At 38.3% G+C, this 22,563-nt stretch overlaps 1 protein-coding gene across 1 annotated transcript in view; it reads left to right on the top strand.

The window, feature by feature from the left end:
* The window catches only part of USH1C (USH1 protein network component harmonin), a gene marked incomplete at its 5' end in the record, with an annotated part of 64,095 nt that overhangs the window by 17,302 nt on the left and 24,230 nt on the right, over positions 1–22,563 (top strand). Inside the window, 8 exons of the mRNA XM_081935753.1 lie at positions 1,160–1,249; positions 2,215–2,299; positions 3,744–3,803; positions 4,973–5,029; positions 6,535–6,677; positions 7,896–7,961; positions 10,771–10,895; positions 11,425–11,501. Of these exons, the coding sequence (XP_081791879.1) occupies positions 1,160–1,249; positions 2,215–2,299; positions 3,744–3,803; positions 4,973–5,029; positions 6,535–6,677; positions 7,896–7,961; positions 10,771–10,895; positions 11,425–11,501 (703 nt within the window). The remainder of the gene's footprint in view (positions 1–1,159; positions 1,250–2,214; positions 2,300–3,743; positions 3,804–4,972; positions 5,030–6,534; positions 6,678–7,895; positions 7,962–10,770; positions 10,896–11,424; positions 11,502–22,563) is intronic.

Here is a 22,563-nt window from a genome sequence, read left to right as displayed (position 1 = left end):
ACAATAGCAGAGTTGGAAGGGACCTTGGAGGTCTTCTAGTCAACCCCCTGCCTAGGCAGGAAACCCTATACCATTCCAGACAAATGGCTATCCAACATCTTCTTAAAGACTTCCAGTGTTGGGGCATTCACAACTCCTGGAGGCAAGATGTTCCACTGATTAATTGTTCTAAATGTCAGGAAATTTCTCCTCAGTTCTAAGTTGCTTCTCTCCTTGATTAGTTTCCACCCATTGCTTCTTGTTCTACCCTCAGGTGCCTTGGAGAATAGTTTGACTCCCTCTTCTTTGTGGCAACCCCTGAGATATTGGAACAATGCTATCATGTCTCCCCTACATTATTGATGTAATATATGTGAGCTTAAGCAAATTATGCTCTGCTGAATGACCTTAATCAGCTTTTCTTTATGCCATTTACTCCATTCCAAATTCCATTCATTTTTCTTTCTTTCTTCCATACCTTCAACCTCATCCCAGGTAGCATTCCATCCTCCCCAAGTAGTCTCAGACTTCCCTAGAATTGGTTTTTGTTTTTGTTTTTGGAACAGTTTTCCCCTATTGCTTTGGTTTTTTTTTAAAAAAAAGCAAATCTGTTGATTTCTCCATTTTATAAATCTTAATTCAGTTCTATTAAGAGAGTTGCTTTAGGATTTGAATATATTCAATCTAGGTCAGAAGATGATACAGGAACTTCTCCTTGTAATACAAAGCAGAACATGCTTCTGTTATTCAGCAGAAGTGAACAGATCTGGAGTTGTTATTACTGCTTCTCTGTGCTATCTTCTTAGGCATTCTCCTAATCTCAGGCCTAACTTTTCCAATATGAGTAAACAGATTATCTAGAGCAGGGCTATCAAACTCCGGCCCGCGGGCCGGATGCATCACGCGCTGGCCACACCTATGCCTGCTTTAGCGAAGGTGAGGTGGGTGGGTCCCGATACATCACATGTTGCCACCGTGACAATGTGAGTTTGACATCCCTGATCGAGAGCTTGTGTTTCACCTCGGCATGCAGATGTTTATGAAACCTAGATTCCATTTGAATTGGGAGAGGGAGGCAGTGGGATAACTTTGTTATTTAATTAATGGCAATTAATCCTCTATTTAACTAATTGCAGTTTCAGGAAGCCTGTTCTCTCTTATCTTAGGATGGCCAAAACAGCATTGCAGGCCTTGCATCATCTGGAGGAAAACTTCATAAAGAAAAGAAGGTTTTCATTAGCCTAATTGGTACAAAGGGCATGGGATGCAGGTGAGCTACAGCGTTTTCTTGTCACTTGTTTCTCCAAGAAAATGTAGTTAGTAGGAATGAGCCATTAATTTCATTTGATTTCAATTAAACTTGATACTCATGCAGATTTGATTCCAAAAAGATGCTTTGAAGTGGCTCTGGCAAAAGAAACAGAGAGTTACAGATGGTTCTTTGTTCATAGTCTAGTACACGGGTGTCAAACTCAATTGCGTCACAGGCCGAATCGTGATGAATCGGGATGTCTTTTGTCTTTGTGGAGCCAGGGTGGGAGTGGCCTGCATGTGACGTATCTGGCCTGCAGGCCACCAGTTTGACAGGCCTGGTCCAGTACTTCAAAATATTTTTTCGATCAGAATATGAAGTGCTGCATAGCCCTGTTAAACCTGTATTTTGTTTTCACATCTAAATCATTAAGTATTAAAAGGACTGATTTTGGCATTTTTATTGTTCAAAATGCTGGTACAAATTATTAAGCCCTAAAGCAGAGATAAACTACAAAATATCATGTCTGCCTTCTAGATTGGTAGCTCAGTTCTTTGGCCTTTGACTCATGTGAATCATTGTGGATGTTTTTATTAATCAATGATACATGACTTGAAAAGAGCTAAAAGAGTCACTTCATTGTAAAAGTAGTTTTCTTTTCTTTTCATTTGGATTAGAACGCTTCAATTCTCTTCACTGAATTTATTCATCCTATTCATAGATACAGATCCAAACAAAACATTTGTGTGATGTAATCCTTATTTAAACACACAAATATCACAATAAAGTTCTTCATTTTATTGTAATGTATTGTAAAATGAAGAAAGTGAATGATTTGCTTTCTTATCCTTTCTCAGAAAAAGCCCCAATCTACCAGATTAGATTTGGTAAATAGGAAGAATGGGGAGAAGGAAATATCTTAGTCTAGTCTTGATATGATTGCCATTAATTAGTGATTTTATTTCTTTCATGTTTTGTTCCAGTATTTCCAGTGGCCCTACACAAAAACCTGGCATTTTCATAAGCAACGTTAAACCAAATTCTTTGTCTGCTGAAGTAGGGTTGGAGGTGAATATAAAATCTAACCGCATGGAAATGTTTAATTTGGAAGAGGTTCTAATGGTTTTTCTCTAATCATAAAAAGTTTTGTTTGTGGAAATTGGTTTTTAACTTGCAGGTGAATGTAGTATATTTTAATAGTATGATTTATACTGTAATTGTTAGCCATGTTGAGGACTATTTGCTAGGGTAAATACTGATTATCAGTTAATTAAATAAGGGCGGAGGAGAATTCATTCATATGTCCCAGAAGTTAAAGTAAATAATGAGCAGCTTAAGAAAATACTGATAATTATATACATTGATCTCGTTGCATTGAATTGATCTAATTTCATGGATTAGATTAAGCAATTCACTTACCTTTCCCAGAGCTGTATGATTTTAAAGTTTTTAAGTCTCTAATGCTCTGCAGACAAGTTGCAAAGAACTCAAGAGAAGAGGAAGAGGAAGAGGAGGTCTCACTCACCCCCAATGCAAGCAAATATAAGAAATCATATTTTTCCAAACAAAGGGTGAATTTCATATCTTTCATTGATCTGCCAAGATAAATAAAAACCTTTTTGACACAAGGGAGAAAGATCCATTTAAAGGAGGAGATCTATCTTGTTTGTTGTTATTCAGTTACTAAATCTGAACAATATATACCAGTGGTCACTAACCAGTGGTCTGTGAAAAACTTGTGGTGATCCACAGAAAAATTATTTGCATTTTTATATTACACTAAATACAATTTATCTTTTAAAAAAATTCATATTAGTGGTCTGCGGGATTTAAAATTAGGAATTTAGTGGTTCCTGATGTACGAAAGGTTGGCGACACTTGATATAGACCATAGTATGTCAGGCTCCCTGTCCCCAAAATTTGCCCAAATTCATATTCATTGTGTCAATCACACTATCTAACCACCTCACCTCATCCTCTGATGTCCCCTTCTTCTGTTGCCTTCAATCCCTTCCAACATCAGTGTCTTTTCTAGTGAATCCTCATTTGGTGGCCAAAGTATTTGATCTTCAGCTTCAGTATCTGTCCTTCCAAAGAATAGTCAGGATTGATTTCCTTTAGGATTGACTGATTTGATCTCTGTGCAGTCCAAGGGACTCTCAAGAGTTTTCCTCGACACCACAATTTGAAAGCAAGGAGATCTATTATCACATTTCATTGAATAGAAATTTTTGCAGTGTTCATCTCTTAAATATTGAATTGTGAAACTGAATAAGACAAGCAAAGATAAATTAGGTAGCTCCTGGGAAGCTGAGTGTTCCAATATTAACCTTCTTGCAAAAACTGTATGGATCTGTGCATGCACATATATGTTTTAACAGGAGAAAGAACAGTGAAGAGTAGAGCTTTAAGGATCTGTCTTATTTCAGAAGTTTTCCAGAGCAAAGAATGGACCACCATTACTAAGAAGTATACAAAAAATATTCAGCACTTTTGTTGATTGTCTTTTCAGGTTGGTGATCAGATTGTTGAAGTAAATGGTACAGACTTCTCTAATATGGATCATAAGGAGGTAATTAAAACCCAAGTGACCCTACATGACATAGGACCATAAAGTTCCCCCAAAATTCAACTAGCTTCCAGATAGTAGGATTTCAAAGTGCCTAAAAGAGGTCTTTGGAGAAGATGATTAAATGGCCCTTTCTTGGTTTCTGATCCCCTCTGGACTTGATGTCCTTTCCTTTTGTCTTGTGCTATTTAATTTGTAGTGGAATGTGCGCCTGCAGGAACAATGGGGGACAGTTTTGGTAATGAAGAACTTTCCCAGAGAGAGGCCCAGATTAAGAGACTGCATAGTCCCAAGATGGAGGAAGAGTGGGGAAGAGGTTTAGGATAGCCACACCTTAGAATCTCTCACGTATATTAGTATCTCTCGTAGATTAGAAATTTATAACTTTAGTACAGCAAGATTCTGTCCCTTAGCTGCAAGAAAATAAAGGATTGGACTCAACTGATATTGTATCATTTCTGGGCCTGACATTATGTTTACTTTATTGTTCTTTATTTTTAAAATGTTTAACCATTGAAAACTGTCCAGGGTAACTGGGAGTCAGATGGCATATAAACTTAATAAATTATCAAATGTTCTTTTGAATAAAATATAATATAAATATACAACTGATTGATACAAGCCCATTGATTGCCATATCATTATAGCTACCATTTAGAATTTTATCTGATAAAAATTAACCAAAGATGAACTAGGGAAAATGATTTTAATATTTTTTTTAAAGACATGTGAGCTTTGTCAAAAATTCTGTACACTTGCAATTCTAACATATTTACTTGGGAATTACCCCCCTTATATTCTGCACAACATTGCTTAAAACTCAATCCTCATTCCAAAACTGAAAACCATCTCTAGGTGGTTAAAATAACAAAAGTTTATTTTTTGTTTGAAGTTCTAAAGTAATTAATTGTATCATGTTTGCTTTAAGAAAATGAAGGGAAGAAAATCTTTTGCAACAGTGTTTATGACAAATGAGTAGAATTACAAATACGTTCCCCTAATTTTTAGAATTATAACTAAAAAATATTATATTGAGAAGAATAAAAAGCCATCATAACTGCACTATTAGTCCTGTAGAAACTATACACTTTTATAATATTTATATTTTACAGTTTAATTTTTCTGTCATCACCTCCTTTTTCTATCTCCCCACCCACCCACCCACCCCCCAGGCTGTGAAGGTGTTGAAAAGCAGTCAAACCCTGACAATTACTGTTGTAACTGGAGCTGTAAGTATTAATGTCATAGCAATCAACAAAAGACTTGTGAAAAGTCAAAAGGCTGCTGTATACAGCAGTAAGAAATGAAACACACACAAAGGACATACCCTGGGATCCCCAAAAGTAGAAAAAGTGGGTGGAAGATATGCCCTAATTTCCAAGTTTATGTAGTTAAAATCCTAAATGATTTTAACTGAGTTTAAATAATTTAACATTACAAACTTTTATCTATTTAAAAGTAAGTCTCATTAAAATGTAAGGAGGTTTACAGAAAGGCTAAATCAATATAGGATCACAGCCTGACGAAGTTATAAACATCATCATATTATCTTCAATCATCTTTGCCAATGCAATATTATTTTCTCTGCTTATTTTATTGTATTATGCATTTCCAGGAGTATGACAGGCACAGTGTTGTTCAATTTGCTTTTATCATTTTGAAACATAATAAATTGTACAGAAGCTCAGTCTAGGGACAATGCAAGGAGAATGCTTGTAGAAATTGAATAGCTTCCGCTACAATTTATCATCCTTTTCAAAAAGATAAAAGCAAACCAAACAACAGCATGCCTGCCCTAATTCTAGACATACATTCAACATTTGTTTTGGATCACTTTCTCACCCACAGAGACTGCTTGTATCACTAGCTATGTATAACACCTCTGGTGCTGTGTTCACACCCTTCAGTGTAAAGATATACAGTTACCAGAAAATAGAAGTGAGAATATAACTCAAAGGTAATCAACCACAATACACAGCACTAAAATGAAAAAGAATACAGGTTCACATTTATGAGACATTCATGTTTCTAAAATAGATTTAACATAGATTTCAAGGTTCACAAGTGCAATTGTCTACAAATGAGATCCAAAAATACATAGGGCCTAGGCCCCAATGGCACACATAAAAATAAGAACAGAATTCGGACTACTACATAAGCGGTGGATTACAGGTGGTACGCCCCGGAACGGGCGTACCAGTGCTTGCCAGGAGCACCAGGTACCGGTACAGTATGGTGTTCCAGAGGGCCCACCCGCCATCCTCCTTACCTGTATTTGAGCTCTTTGGCACTTCTGTGCATGCACATGAAGCGTATGGTGCCTATGTGACGCTCTGCCAAGCAATTGGAGCATCGCAGAGCATCGCAGGATGTAAGGCCGCATGTGCACGCTATGCGTGTATGCTGTGCACGTTCATGTGGTGGACGCCGGGCTCCGTTGCACTGTACCAGTTGCAACGGGATCCGTAACCCACCACTGAACTACACCGTAACATCCAGTTACATTTGTTACAGCTATTCATTTAAAATTATTTCTGTTCTATCAAAATTCCCAAATTTAAATTTTGTTTGTTTATTCCCAAAATAAGTCTTTTAAGTTGTGCAGAGTCAAGTTTTCTTCAGGTTCTCTCTGAAGAAAATATTGCAAAAGATGTTATTTCTCAAACACTGAAGTCAATTACTAGGATGATTGACTGACTTAAGTTGATTAACAGGGATTTAAAATAATGTTTAGGGCAAGGAACTGTTTATGACTGAGGAAGAGAGGCAAAGGGAAGAATATAACAGGGAGATGCAGCGCCAAGAGTTAATGCGTCAGAAGTGGCTTGCCCTGGAAACCAACAAAATCCTGAAAGAACAGCAAGAAAAAGAAAAACTGTAAGTGTATGGGACAGAAGGGGTCTCATCTATTAATCAATTGCCATAATGTGTAACTCTTGATTCGTGTAACCAACAACACTTAGTTAACTTGAATTCCTTTCTGAAAGCTTCAGAGCTTTTCAGTGATCATATAGCACGATAATTTAACATTACTGTTTCTTAGATACGAAGTCTAATTTTGAATAGAAGCATTTTCTTGTCAAAAGGCAATACTATAGTACTAATCAAGAGTAGATGATTATTAATAAAAGAATGATTTTAGCTGTTTTCTGACTTTTCCACACTGAGGATTTATAATACTCTATAGCAGGAGTGTCAAACTCGTGGCCTACGAGCCAGCTGTGTCGCGCATCGGCTCCACGAATGGTAAAAACATCATGAAACGCCACATGACAGCACAAGTTTGACACCCGTGTCCTATAGCTACAGCAGCTATTATAAATCTTCTATTTTCTCTACTGATATATTGCCATTACAAAGCCTGGATGATGCTAGAATAGCCTAAAAATAAAGGGGAATTCAATAAAACAAAGTTACATTTCATTATTGAAAATATATTATATTGATAGCAGAAGTAGAATTCTGATCATTAAGTATTCTTGAAAAGAAGCATGACAGGAAAGCATTTTTGGAATCAATTACCATATGCATGCAAAAAATGAATAAATAAACTGAAATTATGTTTGCAATTAGTTCTGTATTTTTCTGTTAATCTAACACAAAGAAAAGCACTGAGATCATAACACAACTAAGAATGAAATGGTACATTAAATATTGCACTCCTGGAATAGCAACTGATTGGGACATTAAAAGAAAGTAAGCATTTTTTTAATACTTTGAGACAGCCTCAGAAGAAATGTCTTCTGTTTATTCTCAAACCTGTTGAAAAGGCCAGGAAGTAGTCTCAAAATAGCCACATTAAACATGAGTCTTCCATAGTTCACTCATCACCTTCAGCCACTTTCAAATCATAAAAGGATGTTGGTAAATAATGCCCAAGTTCAAATGTTTATCAATCCTACTAGTTGCCTTTGTTGAATAAGAAGGAATAAAGCTTAAGCCTCTTAGTAGGTAGAGAAGTGTTGCATTTCTCATCAAGCTATCTATCTCAGGGTATAATGTCATGATCCATCAAACAATAAAACAAGCTGTCTACAAATTGTGATTATACATTACGTATCATTCATTGGTTTCATTTGGGGTATACATTTCTAGGCGGAAAATGGAGATTGCACAGAAGGCTACTGAGGAAGAAGAACGATATCGTAAAGAAATTGAACAGTTAAGTCATTCTTTCATGCATGCTTTTTCCTCTTGTATTATGTTGTCGACATTCCTCTATTTTGTTTTTAAAATGGTACAATAACTTTGGGAATGACAAAAAAGTTCATTCATGTTTATTTACTCACTTCTATCTAAAACATTTTCCTTAAAGTACAGATATAGGCCTCATGAGGCCTCATTTCAAATCACCAGTCATAGAACCATCTGTTTGAATGAGCGATAATAATTCTTCCTGACAGGTCAAGAATTGTTTGGTTAAAGGCCAGATTATCACCGTCTACCTCTTCTCAAACGGTGCAGTATAGCAGGAAAGGGACAATTTCAACCAACCAGTCAGTTTTGGCTCATGATCCCCACCTCAATTAAATCTGTTGAATTTCACAACGGAGTATTAATAATGGTGTGAAGTGGTGCTTTTCAAAATTAATTAATTAAAATGGATTAAAATTGGATAAATAGGTATAAGGATGATTTAAGAGGAAGGAGATAAGAGAAGGGTGAAGTTTTCTTTCCTAGACACTGTTATCCATCCAAAAATGCCCCCCTGCAGAATTGTGCATTACTGTGTCAAAGGTTTCACCATAATGATTAGTTTTGAGGAGGAAAAATCAACCACACACATTTTTCTCTCTTCACAAAATTAGTCTCTGGAGTATGTTTGATCCACATTGGGATCTTGGCAGCGTAAGGTGCCAAGATCCTTGTGTTTAGGAAATGTCTACCTTTGGCCACTTCTACAGATCCTAAGCTGCTCTTGGATATATGGGATCATTCTTCATCTCAAATTGCAGGAGTGTGATTTTCACTGCAGTCTGATTCTCTGCACTGCGGAGAGCCTCTTCTGAGAATCTGCGGGAATTTATTTTGGTAGAGCAAAATTACCAAGATTGGATCTGAAATGAAAAGGGAGGGATAGTTCTCAGTATTCTCAGTGACTACTGGGATCAATATGATGAAACTGCCCATTATATGTATTCTTTCTCTGCAGGTCAATTTCAATTTTATTTTAACAAATGCCGTCTTCAGTTAATTATTATTAATTATGCATGAATAAATACTGGATTGCCTGGAATCTATTTCTCTGCTACTTCTCACTTGAGATTATTAAACTCAAACCTATTGACAGATAAGAGAGAGAAATTTCTGCAGGGGAAGTATGTAGCGTTTTAAGAGTTAGGCAGGACCAAATTCTGCAAAAGCATTTCGTGGGAAGTCACTGCTTTAGAATAGCTATTCGTTTTTGTTTTTTCCTTTAATTTACTTGGTATATTTTTAGGTTGTTTAAATTTTGTTTCCATTATTTTATTTTATACATTTGTATCCATTACTTTGAGAGGTCCTTGGTGTATCTGAACTTGTTTTTTTTTACAGGCATTTCATTACTCAAACTAGGTAACATCATTAGTCGCTTGTGATGATGATGAGCACTGAGGATGTTACCTACAGTATTGGCCAAAATTGTGGAAAGCATTTGGGGAAAGTGTATTTTCTAAAACTAGCTAATAACACCACTTTTTTTGGAGTAGTACCATAAAATTATATATCAATGGAAAGATAATTTAATCAAGAATTTAATGCCATAACTTTATGAAGGATTTGCTATTAGAATAGCAGTTACAGTATAAAGAAGAAAGTGAAACATGTAGAAAAAATTGAATATACAAAAATTATCACAATAGAAAGAATGAGATATACAAAAGTTATCACGTCAGTTAATACTTAGTTGGGTAGCCTTTAGCATGAATTATGCCTTTACAACATCTTCCCATGGAGTGAACCAAGCCTTTTAGTTCTGCAGCGGTTATAATCTAAAACCAAGATTGAATGATTGCTTCTATTGACTGGGTTTTATTGCTGGTCGCTTCTGACTAACACGTTTCTTTAGTCTGCTCCATAGATTTTCAGTTGGGTTAAGGTGTGGGCTATTCCCAGCCCATTCCAGCAGTGGAATATAATTATCTTGAAACCCCCCCCCCCAAAAAAAACCTGGTGTTATCAGCCATCAAACCTCAAAAATACACTTTTCCCAAAAGGTTTCCACAATTTTGGCCACTACTGTACTTTGGGTAATGAAATGTCTGCAAGAAAGCAGCTAAGCTTAGAGAGCACTAGGGACCCTCATTTCAACCCTAAACTACAAATATTCTCCTTTTTTGATAAATTACTTTGGGATGCATTTCTGTGGGAAACAGTATAGAAATATATAAACATATAAAAATATATAAACATATAAAATAACATATATAAATATATATGTTATTTAAAAAAAAACAATTGCAGATTCACTTCCTTGTTCTGACCCAAAACTAGCCAAAGGCCAAGCAACTAAGTCAGGTTGGTATTTTCTATCATAGACTTAGCCACAGTTAAAGCTTTTGAACTGAAAAATTGAGTACCTACTTAAATAGCATATTCTGAAATCAGAAGGATTGGGGGTGTTTAATTTTGACGGGGTTATGCAATTTATGTTGATATGCTTTTGACATTTTTGTTAGCTATGTGAGAAATAATAAAGTGAATAAACTCAGCCTTGCTTGGTATGTTTATAGCACAACTTTCTTCTATCATCAAGCTCAGAACAGTTAGTTGCTTTATATATTGATTGAGTTGTTAATGTTTTTAATTACCAACTTTCTAAGTCTCCTGGTAGTTTACAATAAAACAAGGAATGCTTCTGTTTGGTTCATGTCCAGAGACAGACTAATATATGTCTAGACTATATTTAGTTTAAGTCTAGACTAAGGTGACTCTATCATATCATTTCACCCTATGCTGTCTAAAGGAGCAATGTTTTCTTCTTTTCCAGGATAAAGGCAGAGGAAGAGAAGTTCAAAAAGCAGTGGGAGGAAGACTGGGGTCATAAAGAATCACTAAAAGCTGCCAAAACTGTAATTGCAGAAGTACATTCTCCACCTCATCCTAAACATGGACGTACGTAAGAAGTTGTATTCTTATATATAAGAAATTTGTTTCATTAATTCCAGCACAGTGCATTTCTCAAATTGTAAGCATGGGGAGAAGCCAGAGATTTGAGCTGTGGAAGTGAATCTCTAGGGCAGTTATTGATTTTTCTTCTGTCTCATTCTCTGTTACTTTGATTAAATGAAGGCTTTTCCGGAGGAAAACAAAAAAATACAATAAACTAAGGAAGAATGAGTGCTTCTTCTTTTGCTTTTCAATAGGAAATAATTTACGGAAATCCATATTTCTTGATCCAAGTACATCGACTCATTTTAACTGCTATTGTATGATTCTTGGGGCACATAAATGGTTGGCATTTCAGATCAATTTATAGTGGCAATGCGTGGCACCCCAGAAAGAAGACAGAACTGATCTTATTCCTAGATTTGTCTACTTTCTTCACAGACTTTTTGATATTAATTCTTTCATGAGAACCATCCTCCTGCCAAAGAATTGTCATTTCTTCTTTCTTTATTTCTTTCTTCCTTTCTTTCTCAAGTAGATTTAGAGGAAACTGCATTTGATCAGTCTACATCAAATGATACAACTGGATTGAAGCTGAAGGAAAGCCAACAGGTTTGCTGTAGCACCTTCACTTCCCTTGACTTTCTTACTGCCTGCACTGTGCCTCTTGCTGACAGTCACTCTTAAAATTGGACTGCACTTCACTCTCTGTGATTTCCTGTAATTCTCAAATTAAGGAAAGCATTAATGTTTATTTGCTGTGCTAGCCAATATAACTTTGTATGATTTTTCAACCAAAGTGGAAAGCATGAAATGGCCCTGCATGGGCTCTTTGTTATGTTCTGTCTCATTACCATTGAAAACAGAGCTGGGGTCAAGGAATAGTTCAAATTAAGTGATTTCTGTCATTAGAAAACCAAGACAGTGTCTTTTGTCTGTATCCTTCTACTTAATTTCCTTTAACAATTACTGTACATCATAATAGAAAAGACCCGCAGAAGCTAGGAATAACTAGTAAAAATGAAATATTTTCTTCAACTAGCTCCATTTTAAAGTGAGGTTTTGAGTGCTTTCAAAAAGATTTATGGGCAAGAAACAAAAATTAATTATATTATCTTCTTAATTAACAAGTTTGATTTTGGACCTGGTATCCAAGGAATAAATACTACCCTTTTTAAATATCCAGGTGACTAGCCAAGTATGAAACTGTAATTTAATTATAAGCTGAACATCTATAACTGAAAATGTATAATGTGGTCTTTAAAGAGATGGAAGATATTTGAACACACGGAGATATCTTACTCAATTACACCCATGCTTTATATTGTATAAATACCATTTAAAACTTGAAAAAAGTAGCATTATTGTATTGAGCTGATATACAACTGGCAAAATACCAATAACCTTAATATACCGTTAGGATAAATAGTAATTCTTTTCCATATCAGCAATGATATTACAAGTTCAGCTAATGTATTTTTCCATTAAAAAAACCAAATGAATATTCAATGCAATTTTGTGTGGAAAGCTAATAGCTGCATTTTTCCTGCTATTGATAGAAAGAGGTTTGTTGGGTTATCGTCCCATTCTGAGATCATATTTCTTTTAATTTTCAAAATTAGTATTTTGTACATTGTTGGGAACAGAGATTCAATAGGTATGATTTCTGTGTACACCAGCTAATAGCAACTCAAAACAGATGCTCTGTATCAATATAACTAGTAAAACTTTTAGTTAGAGAGTATCATGCAATATGCTTCCGAAACATTAAGTTATAATTCTTGGATTAAAGCACATGTATCGAAACAATGCAAGTGAATAAAAATGAAAGTAACTTGTGTACAAAGTGATTATGAAAGTGAAGTGGCTAGAACCCTCATAATATGAAGAAGAGACTTCTGCCTATTTTTTATAGCTGTTTCTAAGTTAAGATAAAAATTTATATTTCCATTGCTATAATTTTCATCCTTTTTATGTGGATTATATGTTGTAATCTGCGGATACAAATACAGTATCTATAATGCATTGTTCTCTTTATACATATAGCTTTTGGATGGTTTTATCGGTATGAGGGGAAATTTCCTACTATTCGCAAGGTAGAAAAACGTTGAACATTTTAAAAAGTTTGCTGTGATCATTGCATTTGAACCCATGTGCATTTTCGGTAGTTAGCGTTATCTTAATAAGCATGAAAGGAAGGAAGGGTCTGAATGTGTTATAATGATTTATATCCTAACCTGTTGTGTAGAAAAGCATTCCAGTTCTTGCCTTTCCCAAATTGGGCCAATTATCCCATAAGAGTGTCTTCCCTTTCTTTCTCCCACATTAATTGGCAAACCTTAGTCTCCCATAATATGTTTTTAATAATGCAAGGGGGTATTAAAGGAAGGCAAGCTGGAGCTGTCCTCTGTGTGAATGAAAATACAGTATCTTACTATCTAGTATACTTTATATCTACAAAAGTACATTCTCCTTTGTGGTATGCAGAACTGTAAATAATGCAAATACTCTTATTTGGAAGTAAACCTACTTTCAGTCATCTGACTCTAAGTGGCTTATCTCTGCAACTATTTTTTTCTCTTTAAGATAATAGACATTGTTTTCCAGAAAGCTAATTTGGTTAAGTCCATTAAAAACAATGTCTTGTATTAACTCATATTAAAGTTATCAAACTGAGACATTTAAGCAGTTCAGTGAAATTCCAAATAAGTAATTTGTTATCCATTGAAGGCTTTTGTTGTATTGTTTAGTTTTGGTTTTGAACTTTGTGCAATTTGTGGCTTTATCATTTGAGCATTATGTATTATATTGCCTGATAGAATGCTTCCATTATTTATATTAGGACCTATTCTTTAATAGCATGCAAAACTGTAGATTTTGGTGTGTTTTTTTTCCAGATCAGTATAGTGGGAAATTTATAACAAGTATGCATGAACCTTGTTATCTCTAGCTTTCCCTCAAAATCTGAGAGAATTTCATGCCCGTCTTACTCCTTATGAGGCTGGTTTTTATGTCTTGCTGCTTTAATAACTGGATGGTTGTGTCACAGTTATCTAGGAGAAACTCTGGCGCATTATAGTATACATGTATAATTAATATTAATATAACAACAATCCAGAAAGGTAAAGAAAGAATAAAAGCAAAAAGTGACAGTCTTAGTGAACAGAAAAAAAGCAAAATGCAACTGGAGTTTGAGCTAAAACTTCTCAAGGAAAAAGAAGAGAATTTGGAAAGAGAAAAACAGTTGAAAATCAGCCGATTGGTTCAAGAGGTATGTTCTTTGTGATCTGTATGTCTTTGTTTCCTGTATGAAAAGAGTAAAAAACACGCACACTCCTGGGTATTTAGATATGGACTTATATTTGAAAATGTGTATACTTAAATGCATTATTGAGGTTGAATATTAAGTAACCTGAATTAAAAGTGTAGATTATAACATAATAATATATGTCACAGTATAATTCAAATTATATATGTAAAAGTGAACTAGTTCCTTAGTTAGATGATTAAAGTACCATATTTTTCGGAGTATAAGATGCACCGGAGTATGAGACGCACCAAGGTTTTGAAGAGGCAATTTTTTAAAAAGTAGGTAGGTAGATAGAGGGATAGACAGGGAGAGAAAGAGAGATAAATACAGTAGGTAGGTAGGGAGAGAGAGAGTAGTTAATTAGGTAGGTAGATAAAGGAATAGAGAGAGAAAAAAAAAATAGAGAGAGATAGTGTGTGTGTGTGTGTAGGTCGGTAGGTAGAGGGACACAGAGAGAGAAATAGAAAGAGAGAGAGAAATACAGTACATAGGGAGAGAGTAGGTAGGTGGGAAGGTAGAGGGATAGAGAGAAATAGAAAGAGAGAAATACAGTAGATAGGTAGGGAGAGAGAGAGAGTAGTTAGGTAGGTAGGTAGATAAAGGGAGAGAGAGAGAGAGAAAGAGAGAAAGAGAGAGAAATACAGTAGGTAGGTAGGGATAGAGAGAAATACAGTAGGTAGGTAGGGATAGAGAGAGTGTAAGTAGGTAGGTAAGTAGAGGGATAGAGAGAGAGAAAGAGAGAGAGAGAAATACAGTAGATAGGTAGGGAGAGAGAGAGTAGTTAGGTAGGTAGGTAGGTAAATAAAGGGAGAGAGAGAGAAAGAGAGAGAGAGAGAGAGAGAGAGAGAAATACAGTAGGTAGGGAGCGAGTGTGTGTGTGTAGGTAGGTAGATAGGCAGAGTGATAGAGAGAGAGAAATAGAGAGAGAGAGAAATACAGTAGATAGGTAGGTATTTTTTACTGGCACAGCACTTGATCAATGTAATTCTCATCAATCAGTTAAAGAGCTTTCCAAAAGAAAAAAAAAGTTTTTGCACTCAGCAAATCTCCCCAAAACGGCCCGTTTTTCATAAAAACGGGCCCGGTTTCCCATGAATAGCCTTGGGGAGGGTTGCAGAGTGCTCCTGGGGGGTGGGGGACCAAAAACGAGCAAAAAATGGTCCGTTTTTTGTCAAAAAAATTGCATGCATAGCCTCATGGAGACCCCCAGGAGCTCTCTGAAAGCCTCCATATGAGTATGCACGGCCATTGGTGAAGGGGTGGGGCTTCGGGAGGCAAAAAATGCTGTATTCAGTGTATAAAACGCACCCAGATTTTCAGCCTCTTTTTTGACACTACACTACGAAAAATACGATAATGTGGTTCTGAAATTTATTTGATTTGGCATTTAGATTCATTGGAAGACCAACAAATCTTTCCATACTTATGAGCGGATGTGTTGAATACCATGCTATAATTTTTTTGGTGTTGTATATCAAAAGACTTCAGTAAAGTGGAGAGATTCCATGGCCATGGAGTAAAACTCTCCCTTTCCAGATGTTCAAATGATATAGGAAAATCAGCAAGCTTTTCCTCTTTCCTTTGTCTATCTGAATATAGGAGAGACTTAGTGAAAATCAGGGCTACTATAGGAACTCACTATTACCATTTCAGTTTTCACACACACACACATACCTCTTGCTATTTGGGATAAAAAGACGTTCAAAGAGTAGAATAGCAAGTCCCTCCACATCTGAGATGTTGCCACCAAATGTGATTGTACCATTCCAGAGGTTTTGGTTTGTTCAGCCAAGAAAAATGTAGAGACAATTTCCTGGCCCTCCTCCAAATAGCCATTCATTAGTCCTAATGTATGAATGAACCTAAGACCATTAATTTAATGGACAGCTCATTAAATAGGTCAGCCATATTGTGTGAACATGACCCCCTATATATATTTTATTCTAAAAATGGATTCCCCTGTGACTTCCTTACATATTTCAAAAGGAATATTCCTTTTTCTACATTTAATTATCACCAAACGGGAAGAATAAGTGGTTGACAGACATAAGTAGTCATATGTTTATGTTCCCTAGGAATAAATGCTTGGAGAATTGGATGATAGTTGTTCTTCTGTTTGTTACTTGGAATATGAAGTATGTTAGACTGTTTCTTTTTTCTTACCACAGAAATTAGTAGAATGGTTAGTGGAGACCATACTCACATATATGATCAATATTTGATAAATGTGATCAACAGATGTATTATATGTGTGAAATAGACAGATCACTTTAATATCGCCCCTAAAATAGTGGTTTATTTGAACAGCTGTTTATATAAAACAACCAGGTATCTGTCATATATTTGGGGTTTTTACTATATTGACATCTGCCCAAAGGATAATTAATGACATGAGACTGGGAGAGTTCCACAAAGTGCCAGATTCCTACAGACATTCAGTTATAAATCACTGAGTGATACGAAATTGACTCTGCAACTCTTAGATATAACCCCATTTATTTCAACAAGCCTTGTTGAGATAAAAGTATCAATTCAAATCTAACAATCAGCCAATTTTAATACGGGGTGAAGATGTGTTCAGGAATTTGCTGATGATGCAATAGATGAATTACAAAAAATATTTAGATCTGCACACAACATTTTATTGCCAAAATATATTTCAAGTGTGCCTTTGAATATAAGTCTATAAATGTAAACTCTTAAATTTTCTCCTAAAATTATGCTACAACTCTCAGGTGTCTGAGACTGAACGAGAAGATTTAGAAGAATCAGAAAAGACTCAGCATTGGGTGGAAAAGCTCTGTCAAACACGTTTAGAGCAAATCTCCTCGGTGGAGAATGATTCTCCTGAGGTAAAATAAGATTCTCATTCCCCCAGTAAAATATTTGTTTTGTAATCTTACGAATTGTTTTTTAAGACATAACTTGCAGTATGATCTATAGTAAATCGCTTGTTTTATCAGGCAATTATAATGGAAAAAAAATGTTTCAGATATTATGTAGAAATAGACACATCCATTTTAATTCAGTAAAGACCCACATCATGTTATTAGGAATGACCTAGGTAAAAGGTCTCAAATTTGTGGCTCATGGGATGGATGCATGTGGCCATCCATTTTATATCTTGTATGCCTACTAGGATGGTGGGTGTTGGTGGGCTCTTAGCTGATAAGAAAGCAGAACCCAGCTTTCCCTTCAGGGTAGATTAAGAGAAGCTGCATCCATGGAAAGCTCCAACTTTCTTTCCATTTTGCCACCTTTGTTTGCCTGGGCTTGAATAAGTTTCTTGGGCTATGGGAGTTGTCTTATACATAACGGTTTCCTTTAATACAAATTCTTATCTATTGGTGTGGAACAACTAGACAAAATAAGGATCATTTTATAGAAATTGATAGCATTGGGGTTTTGAGCCTAGTTCCATGCTTTTTACTCTTAGTGGAGTTGTATTCAGCTATTTTAAGCAAGTGCTGCATTAAAATAAATCTGTATACTAGAAAACAGGTGTACGTCCTGCTGTTTCTGCTTCTGCTACATCTGTGCGAAGGTTTGCTGGCGGCTTGCAGCTCCATACCACTGACCTTGATGATATCAACTTAAATGATACTGGCAAGCTTTCAAAACGCCCAGCACCTCAGCCTCCATTACCCCATACAGTGTCTGTAGCCTCAGTAGCTTATCCGCTTTCTCCGCCAAATATTCCAGCTACTAAGGGATCAGTGCCAATACCTAATTCACCTTCATGGATTCCATCTTCCTCTCCATCTCCTTGGGCACATGTCCCATCACCTCCTTTGCCACCACCATCTCCACCACCCATTAATCCTTCCATGCAGACTGCTGGCACTCTTCATCATCCAATGTCCACTCATTTGGATGAAAAAAGTGGCTGCCACAATTTTCAGCCTAGTGGGGCAGAAGATTCCCTGGATGACTGGGAAGTGAAAAACTACAAAGAAAGAAAGATTAGCCCAGTTATTGCACAAAGCGGCAAGCAGACCTACCTTTCCAGCCCAAAGGTATGATATAGAATATATATTTTGTGGCACTCACAATTATCTGCTGCTTATGCTGCTGCTCATTCACATTATCAAGGTATGAACATATTTTCCACTGTGCCTTTTGCCTTGCATGATACTGTTCTGAAGTATTTCTCATTTTTATAACTTTCCATAAGTGCATTTTAATTACTTTATCATGTCATGTCATCGTTGTTTTCCACTATGCTGCATGGAAGCATTTTTTATAAATTGTATTACTCACTCCCCCCACTTCTATACATTACTGAAGAGATAGGTAATGTCTTAAGTGTAGTCCAAGATTCAGGGTGAGCAGTGTTGTTTATTGGCAGATGTGATTTAGAGGGTAGAAAAGAAAGTACTGTATTGCTAAACCCAGAGCAAACAGCACTGATTACTAGCTTTCAAGGGCAGTTCAAGATGCTGGTTACACCTATGTTATGGCATATGATCTACTTATTTGAGGGATCCACTTCTGGTGAGATTTGACACAGCGTCTTATTAAATGTGTCATCTAGTAGGATCCAGAAAGAGTGTTTGGTCTGCATAAAATATACACATCCTTTCTGTAACATTCTTACATTGGAACCCTGTAGCAATCTCCTGCCCAGCGTCATCCAGCTGTACCTATAGTTTCCAAGCCAGTTATGCTGCATCCTGACCACAATATTGTAGTCAGACCTACAACCAAATCAGAAGCTCTGGTAAGTCTATGTTGATATATTTTGCGTGCTTTGAATGTATAGGAGACCAGCTGTCCCACTATCACTGTCAGCCTTGCTTTCTGTGGTTCTAGCTTGAATGTACACTGAATAATTCAGAGGTATTTAAAAATTAAAATATGTTAAACACTTTCTTTTGCACAATGGGCATTTGGGTGAATTTGTTGCATAATCTCCTTGTGGTTGTTTTGTTTTTTTGTTTTACTATCCTTTTGCTCTGTAGCCTATATCAAATCACTTGAAAGGTTCAGAAATTCTTTAAGTCTATAAAGTAATAATACAATAGCAGAGTTGGAAGGGACCTTGGAGGTCTTCTAGTCCAACCCCCTGCCTAGGCAGGAAACCCTATACCATTCCAGACAAATAGCTATCCAACATCTTCTTAAAGACTTCCAGTGTTGGGGCATTCACAACATCTGGAGGCAAGCTGATCCACTGATTAATTGTAATGTAAAATAGTGCAACTGGGTAGCGTGAAGCTACAGAACAGACAGTTGCTTAGCGTAGGAACAAGGGGACAAATGGACTTTCATTAAATAACTAAACAAATTGGTTTTTAAAAAGGTTCACTTACCAGCCTATTGTAGCCATGAAATTATTGGCATTCTTAGATTCCAGGCTTGGAATCAAGGCCTCTGGCAGACCTGGCCTTCCATCTGGCCTTCCCAAATCTGTTAGGTCTCTTCTCTTGTTGCCACTCATGGTGCCCAGTGTTGCCATCTTTTATTGTCTCTTCCACCACCCAATCATCACAAAATCTTTAACAACAAAATATCAATGTGTCCACTAATACATAATATGAGATCACTTCCTATCATCTCCCCTGTGCTTACTACAAGCAAAATAGATTATAAAACAAAAGTTTAAAATGCAGAACTAATAATAAGAATTTTTCTCCTTTTGGTGATGGGGGATTTTAACCTGCCATCGATGGGAGAAGCATCAGAGGGGGTTCGGGAGTTCATGGCTTCCATGACAGCCATGGATATGACTCAAATGATTCAGGGTCCGACACACGAGGGAGGACACACTCTGGACCTCGTTTTTGTCTCTGGCCAGTGGTTGAGTGATCTGGGAGGAGGGGACTTAACCATCACTCCCCTGTCATGGTCAGATCACTCACTCCTTCGTCTTGACTTCCCTGGTGCTACCTCCCGCTGCGGGGAGGCGGAACCGGAAAGCACTAGATGGTTCCGCCCCAGGCGCCTGATGGAACCAGATAGGTTCCAGACGGAGCTTGGGCCACCTCCTGTAACCTTGACCCGCCCCCGGGTAGAGGACCTGGTGGTCGCGTGGAATAATGCGACTTCCGGGGCCTTGAACCAGGTGGCGCCTTTGCGGCCTCTCCGGCGGCAACGATCCACCCTGGCCCCTTGGTTTACCGAGGAGCTGAGGGTGATGAAATGCCGCAAGAGACGTCTAGAGAGTCGTTGGAGATCCTCTCGTTCCGAACTTGATCGAACACAGGCACGAGCCCATTTAAGGACGTACCTTGTGGCATTGAGAGTGGCCAAACGCCAATATTGTGCCACTCTCATTGCATCCGCAGAGAACCGCCCTGCCGCCCTGTTTCGGGTGTCCCGCTCCCTCTTGTTTCAGAGGCCGCGGGAGGCCCCTCTACAAGGTAGAGCAGAGGAATTTGGGAAATATCTGCAGGATAAAATCGCTCAAATTCGGAAGGATTGGGTCCCTGTTAGTGGTCCAATGGAGACGTCCGTGGCGAGTCTTGAGGAATCGACCTGGGAGGAGTTTGACTTGGTTGCCATCGAGGATTTGGACAGAATGCGTGGACGACTGCGACCCACCACATGTTTATTGGACCCGTGCCCCTCCTGGCTTGTACTGGCATCCTGGGAGGTTACACGAGACTGGCTCCTGGACCTAGTGAACGCCTTGCTGAGCGAGGGGTCTCTCCCGGCCTCCTTGAAAGAGGCGGTGGTGAGACCCTTGCTCAAGAAGCCTTCCCTGGATCCTTTGGAGCTGGCCAATTATCGTCCTGTCTCCAACCTTCCCTTTTTGGCGAAGGTTGTAGAGAGTGTGGTGGCCTACCAGTTTCCATGGCATCTGGAGGAAAATGATTATCTAGACCCGCACCAGTCCGGCTTCCGCCCCGGTCACTGCACGGAGACGGCCTTGGTCGCGTTGGTGGATGATCTCTGGAGGGCCAGAGACAGAGGTTGTTCCTCTATCCTGGTCCTATTAGACCTCTCGGCGGCTTTTGATACCATCGACCATGGTATCCTGCTGCGCTGGCTGGAGGGGTTGGGGGTCCGGGGCACCGTTTTGCGGTGGTTCGGCTCCTACCTTTCTGGCCGGACGCAGCGTGTGTTGGCAGGGGAGGAGAGGTCGACCCTACGCCCCCTTACTTGTGGGGTGCCACAGGGGTCGGTCCTCTCGCCACTCCTGTTCAACACATATATGAAGCCGCTGGGTGAGATCATCCGTGGTTTCGGGGTGGGATACCATCTGTACGCTGATGATACTCAGCTGTACTTTTCCACCCCGAACCACCCCAACGAGGCCATCGAAGTGATGTCCCGGTGTGTGGAAGCCGTACGGATCTGGATGGATGACAACCGACTCAAGCTCAACCCTTCCAAGACGGAGTGGCTGTGGGTACCAGCCCCTCGGTTCAGCCAATTAATCCAATCATTGGCCATTGGGGGCATTCATCTTGTCCCCGTGGAGCGGGCGCGCAATTTGGGCATCCTCCTGGATGCCCGGCTGTCCATGGATGACCATGTGACAGCCGTGGCAAGGGGGGCGTTCCACCAGGTTCGCCTGGTGTGCCAATTGCGCCCCCTACTGGACCGGGATGCCTTGCGCACAGTCACTCATGCGCTGGTGACGTCTCGCTTGGACTACTGTAATGCTCTCTACATGGGGCTTCCCTTGAAATGCACCCGGAGGCTGCAGTTGGTCCAGAACGCAGCCGCGCGGGTGATTATGGGGAGTACTAGGTACTCCCATGTGACACCGTTCCTGCGCGAGCTGCACTGGCTTCCTGTGGTCTATCCATGGCTTAGGACCTAGTTACTTGCGGGATCGTATTCTGCCCCATACATCCCTGCGACCAATTCGCTCGCACAGAGAGGGGCTCCTCCAGGTGCCGTCCGCTAGACAATGTCATGGGGCGGCGCCTAGGAGTAGAGCCTTCTCTGTGGCGGGCCCAGCCCTGTGGAATGACCTCCCTCCGGATATTAGGAATACCTCTGACCTCCGCTCCTTCCGTATTAAGCTGAAGACCCACCTATTTCAAGCAGCTGGCCTGGCTCAACTCTGATCTAACCATATCGCTCCTGACGGGTTTTTAACTGGGTATTTTAATTATATTTAATTTCTAGGGGTTTTAAATACTGTATTTTAATTGTTTTATCAATCGACCTCTTCCTTGTGTATGTTTCAGTGTATGTCTTTGTTATATGTTTGTTTTGTTTACATATTTATTTCGTATGTTTCGTTGTACGCCGCCCCGAGTCCTTCGGGAAAGGGTGCGGCTAAGAAATAAATATATTATTATTATTATTATTATTATTATTATTATTATTATTATTATTATTATTATTATTATTATTTCCCCATTCAATCATATCTGTAAAATTTCCTCCAGTTTTTTTGGAAAAATA

The sequence above is a fragment of the Natrix helvetica genome, assembly GCF_964273705.1.
Source record: "Natrix helvetica genome assembly, chromosome: 1".
NCBI lineage: Eukaryota > Metazoa > Chordata > Lepidosauria > Squamata > Natricidae > Natrix > Natrix helvetica.
Note: the sequence above shows the minus strand (reverse complement) of the source record. Positions and strands in the feature narration are given on the sequence as shown.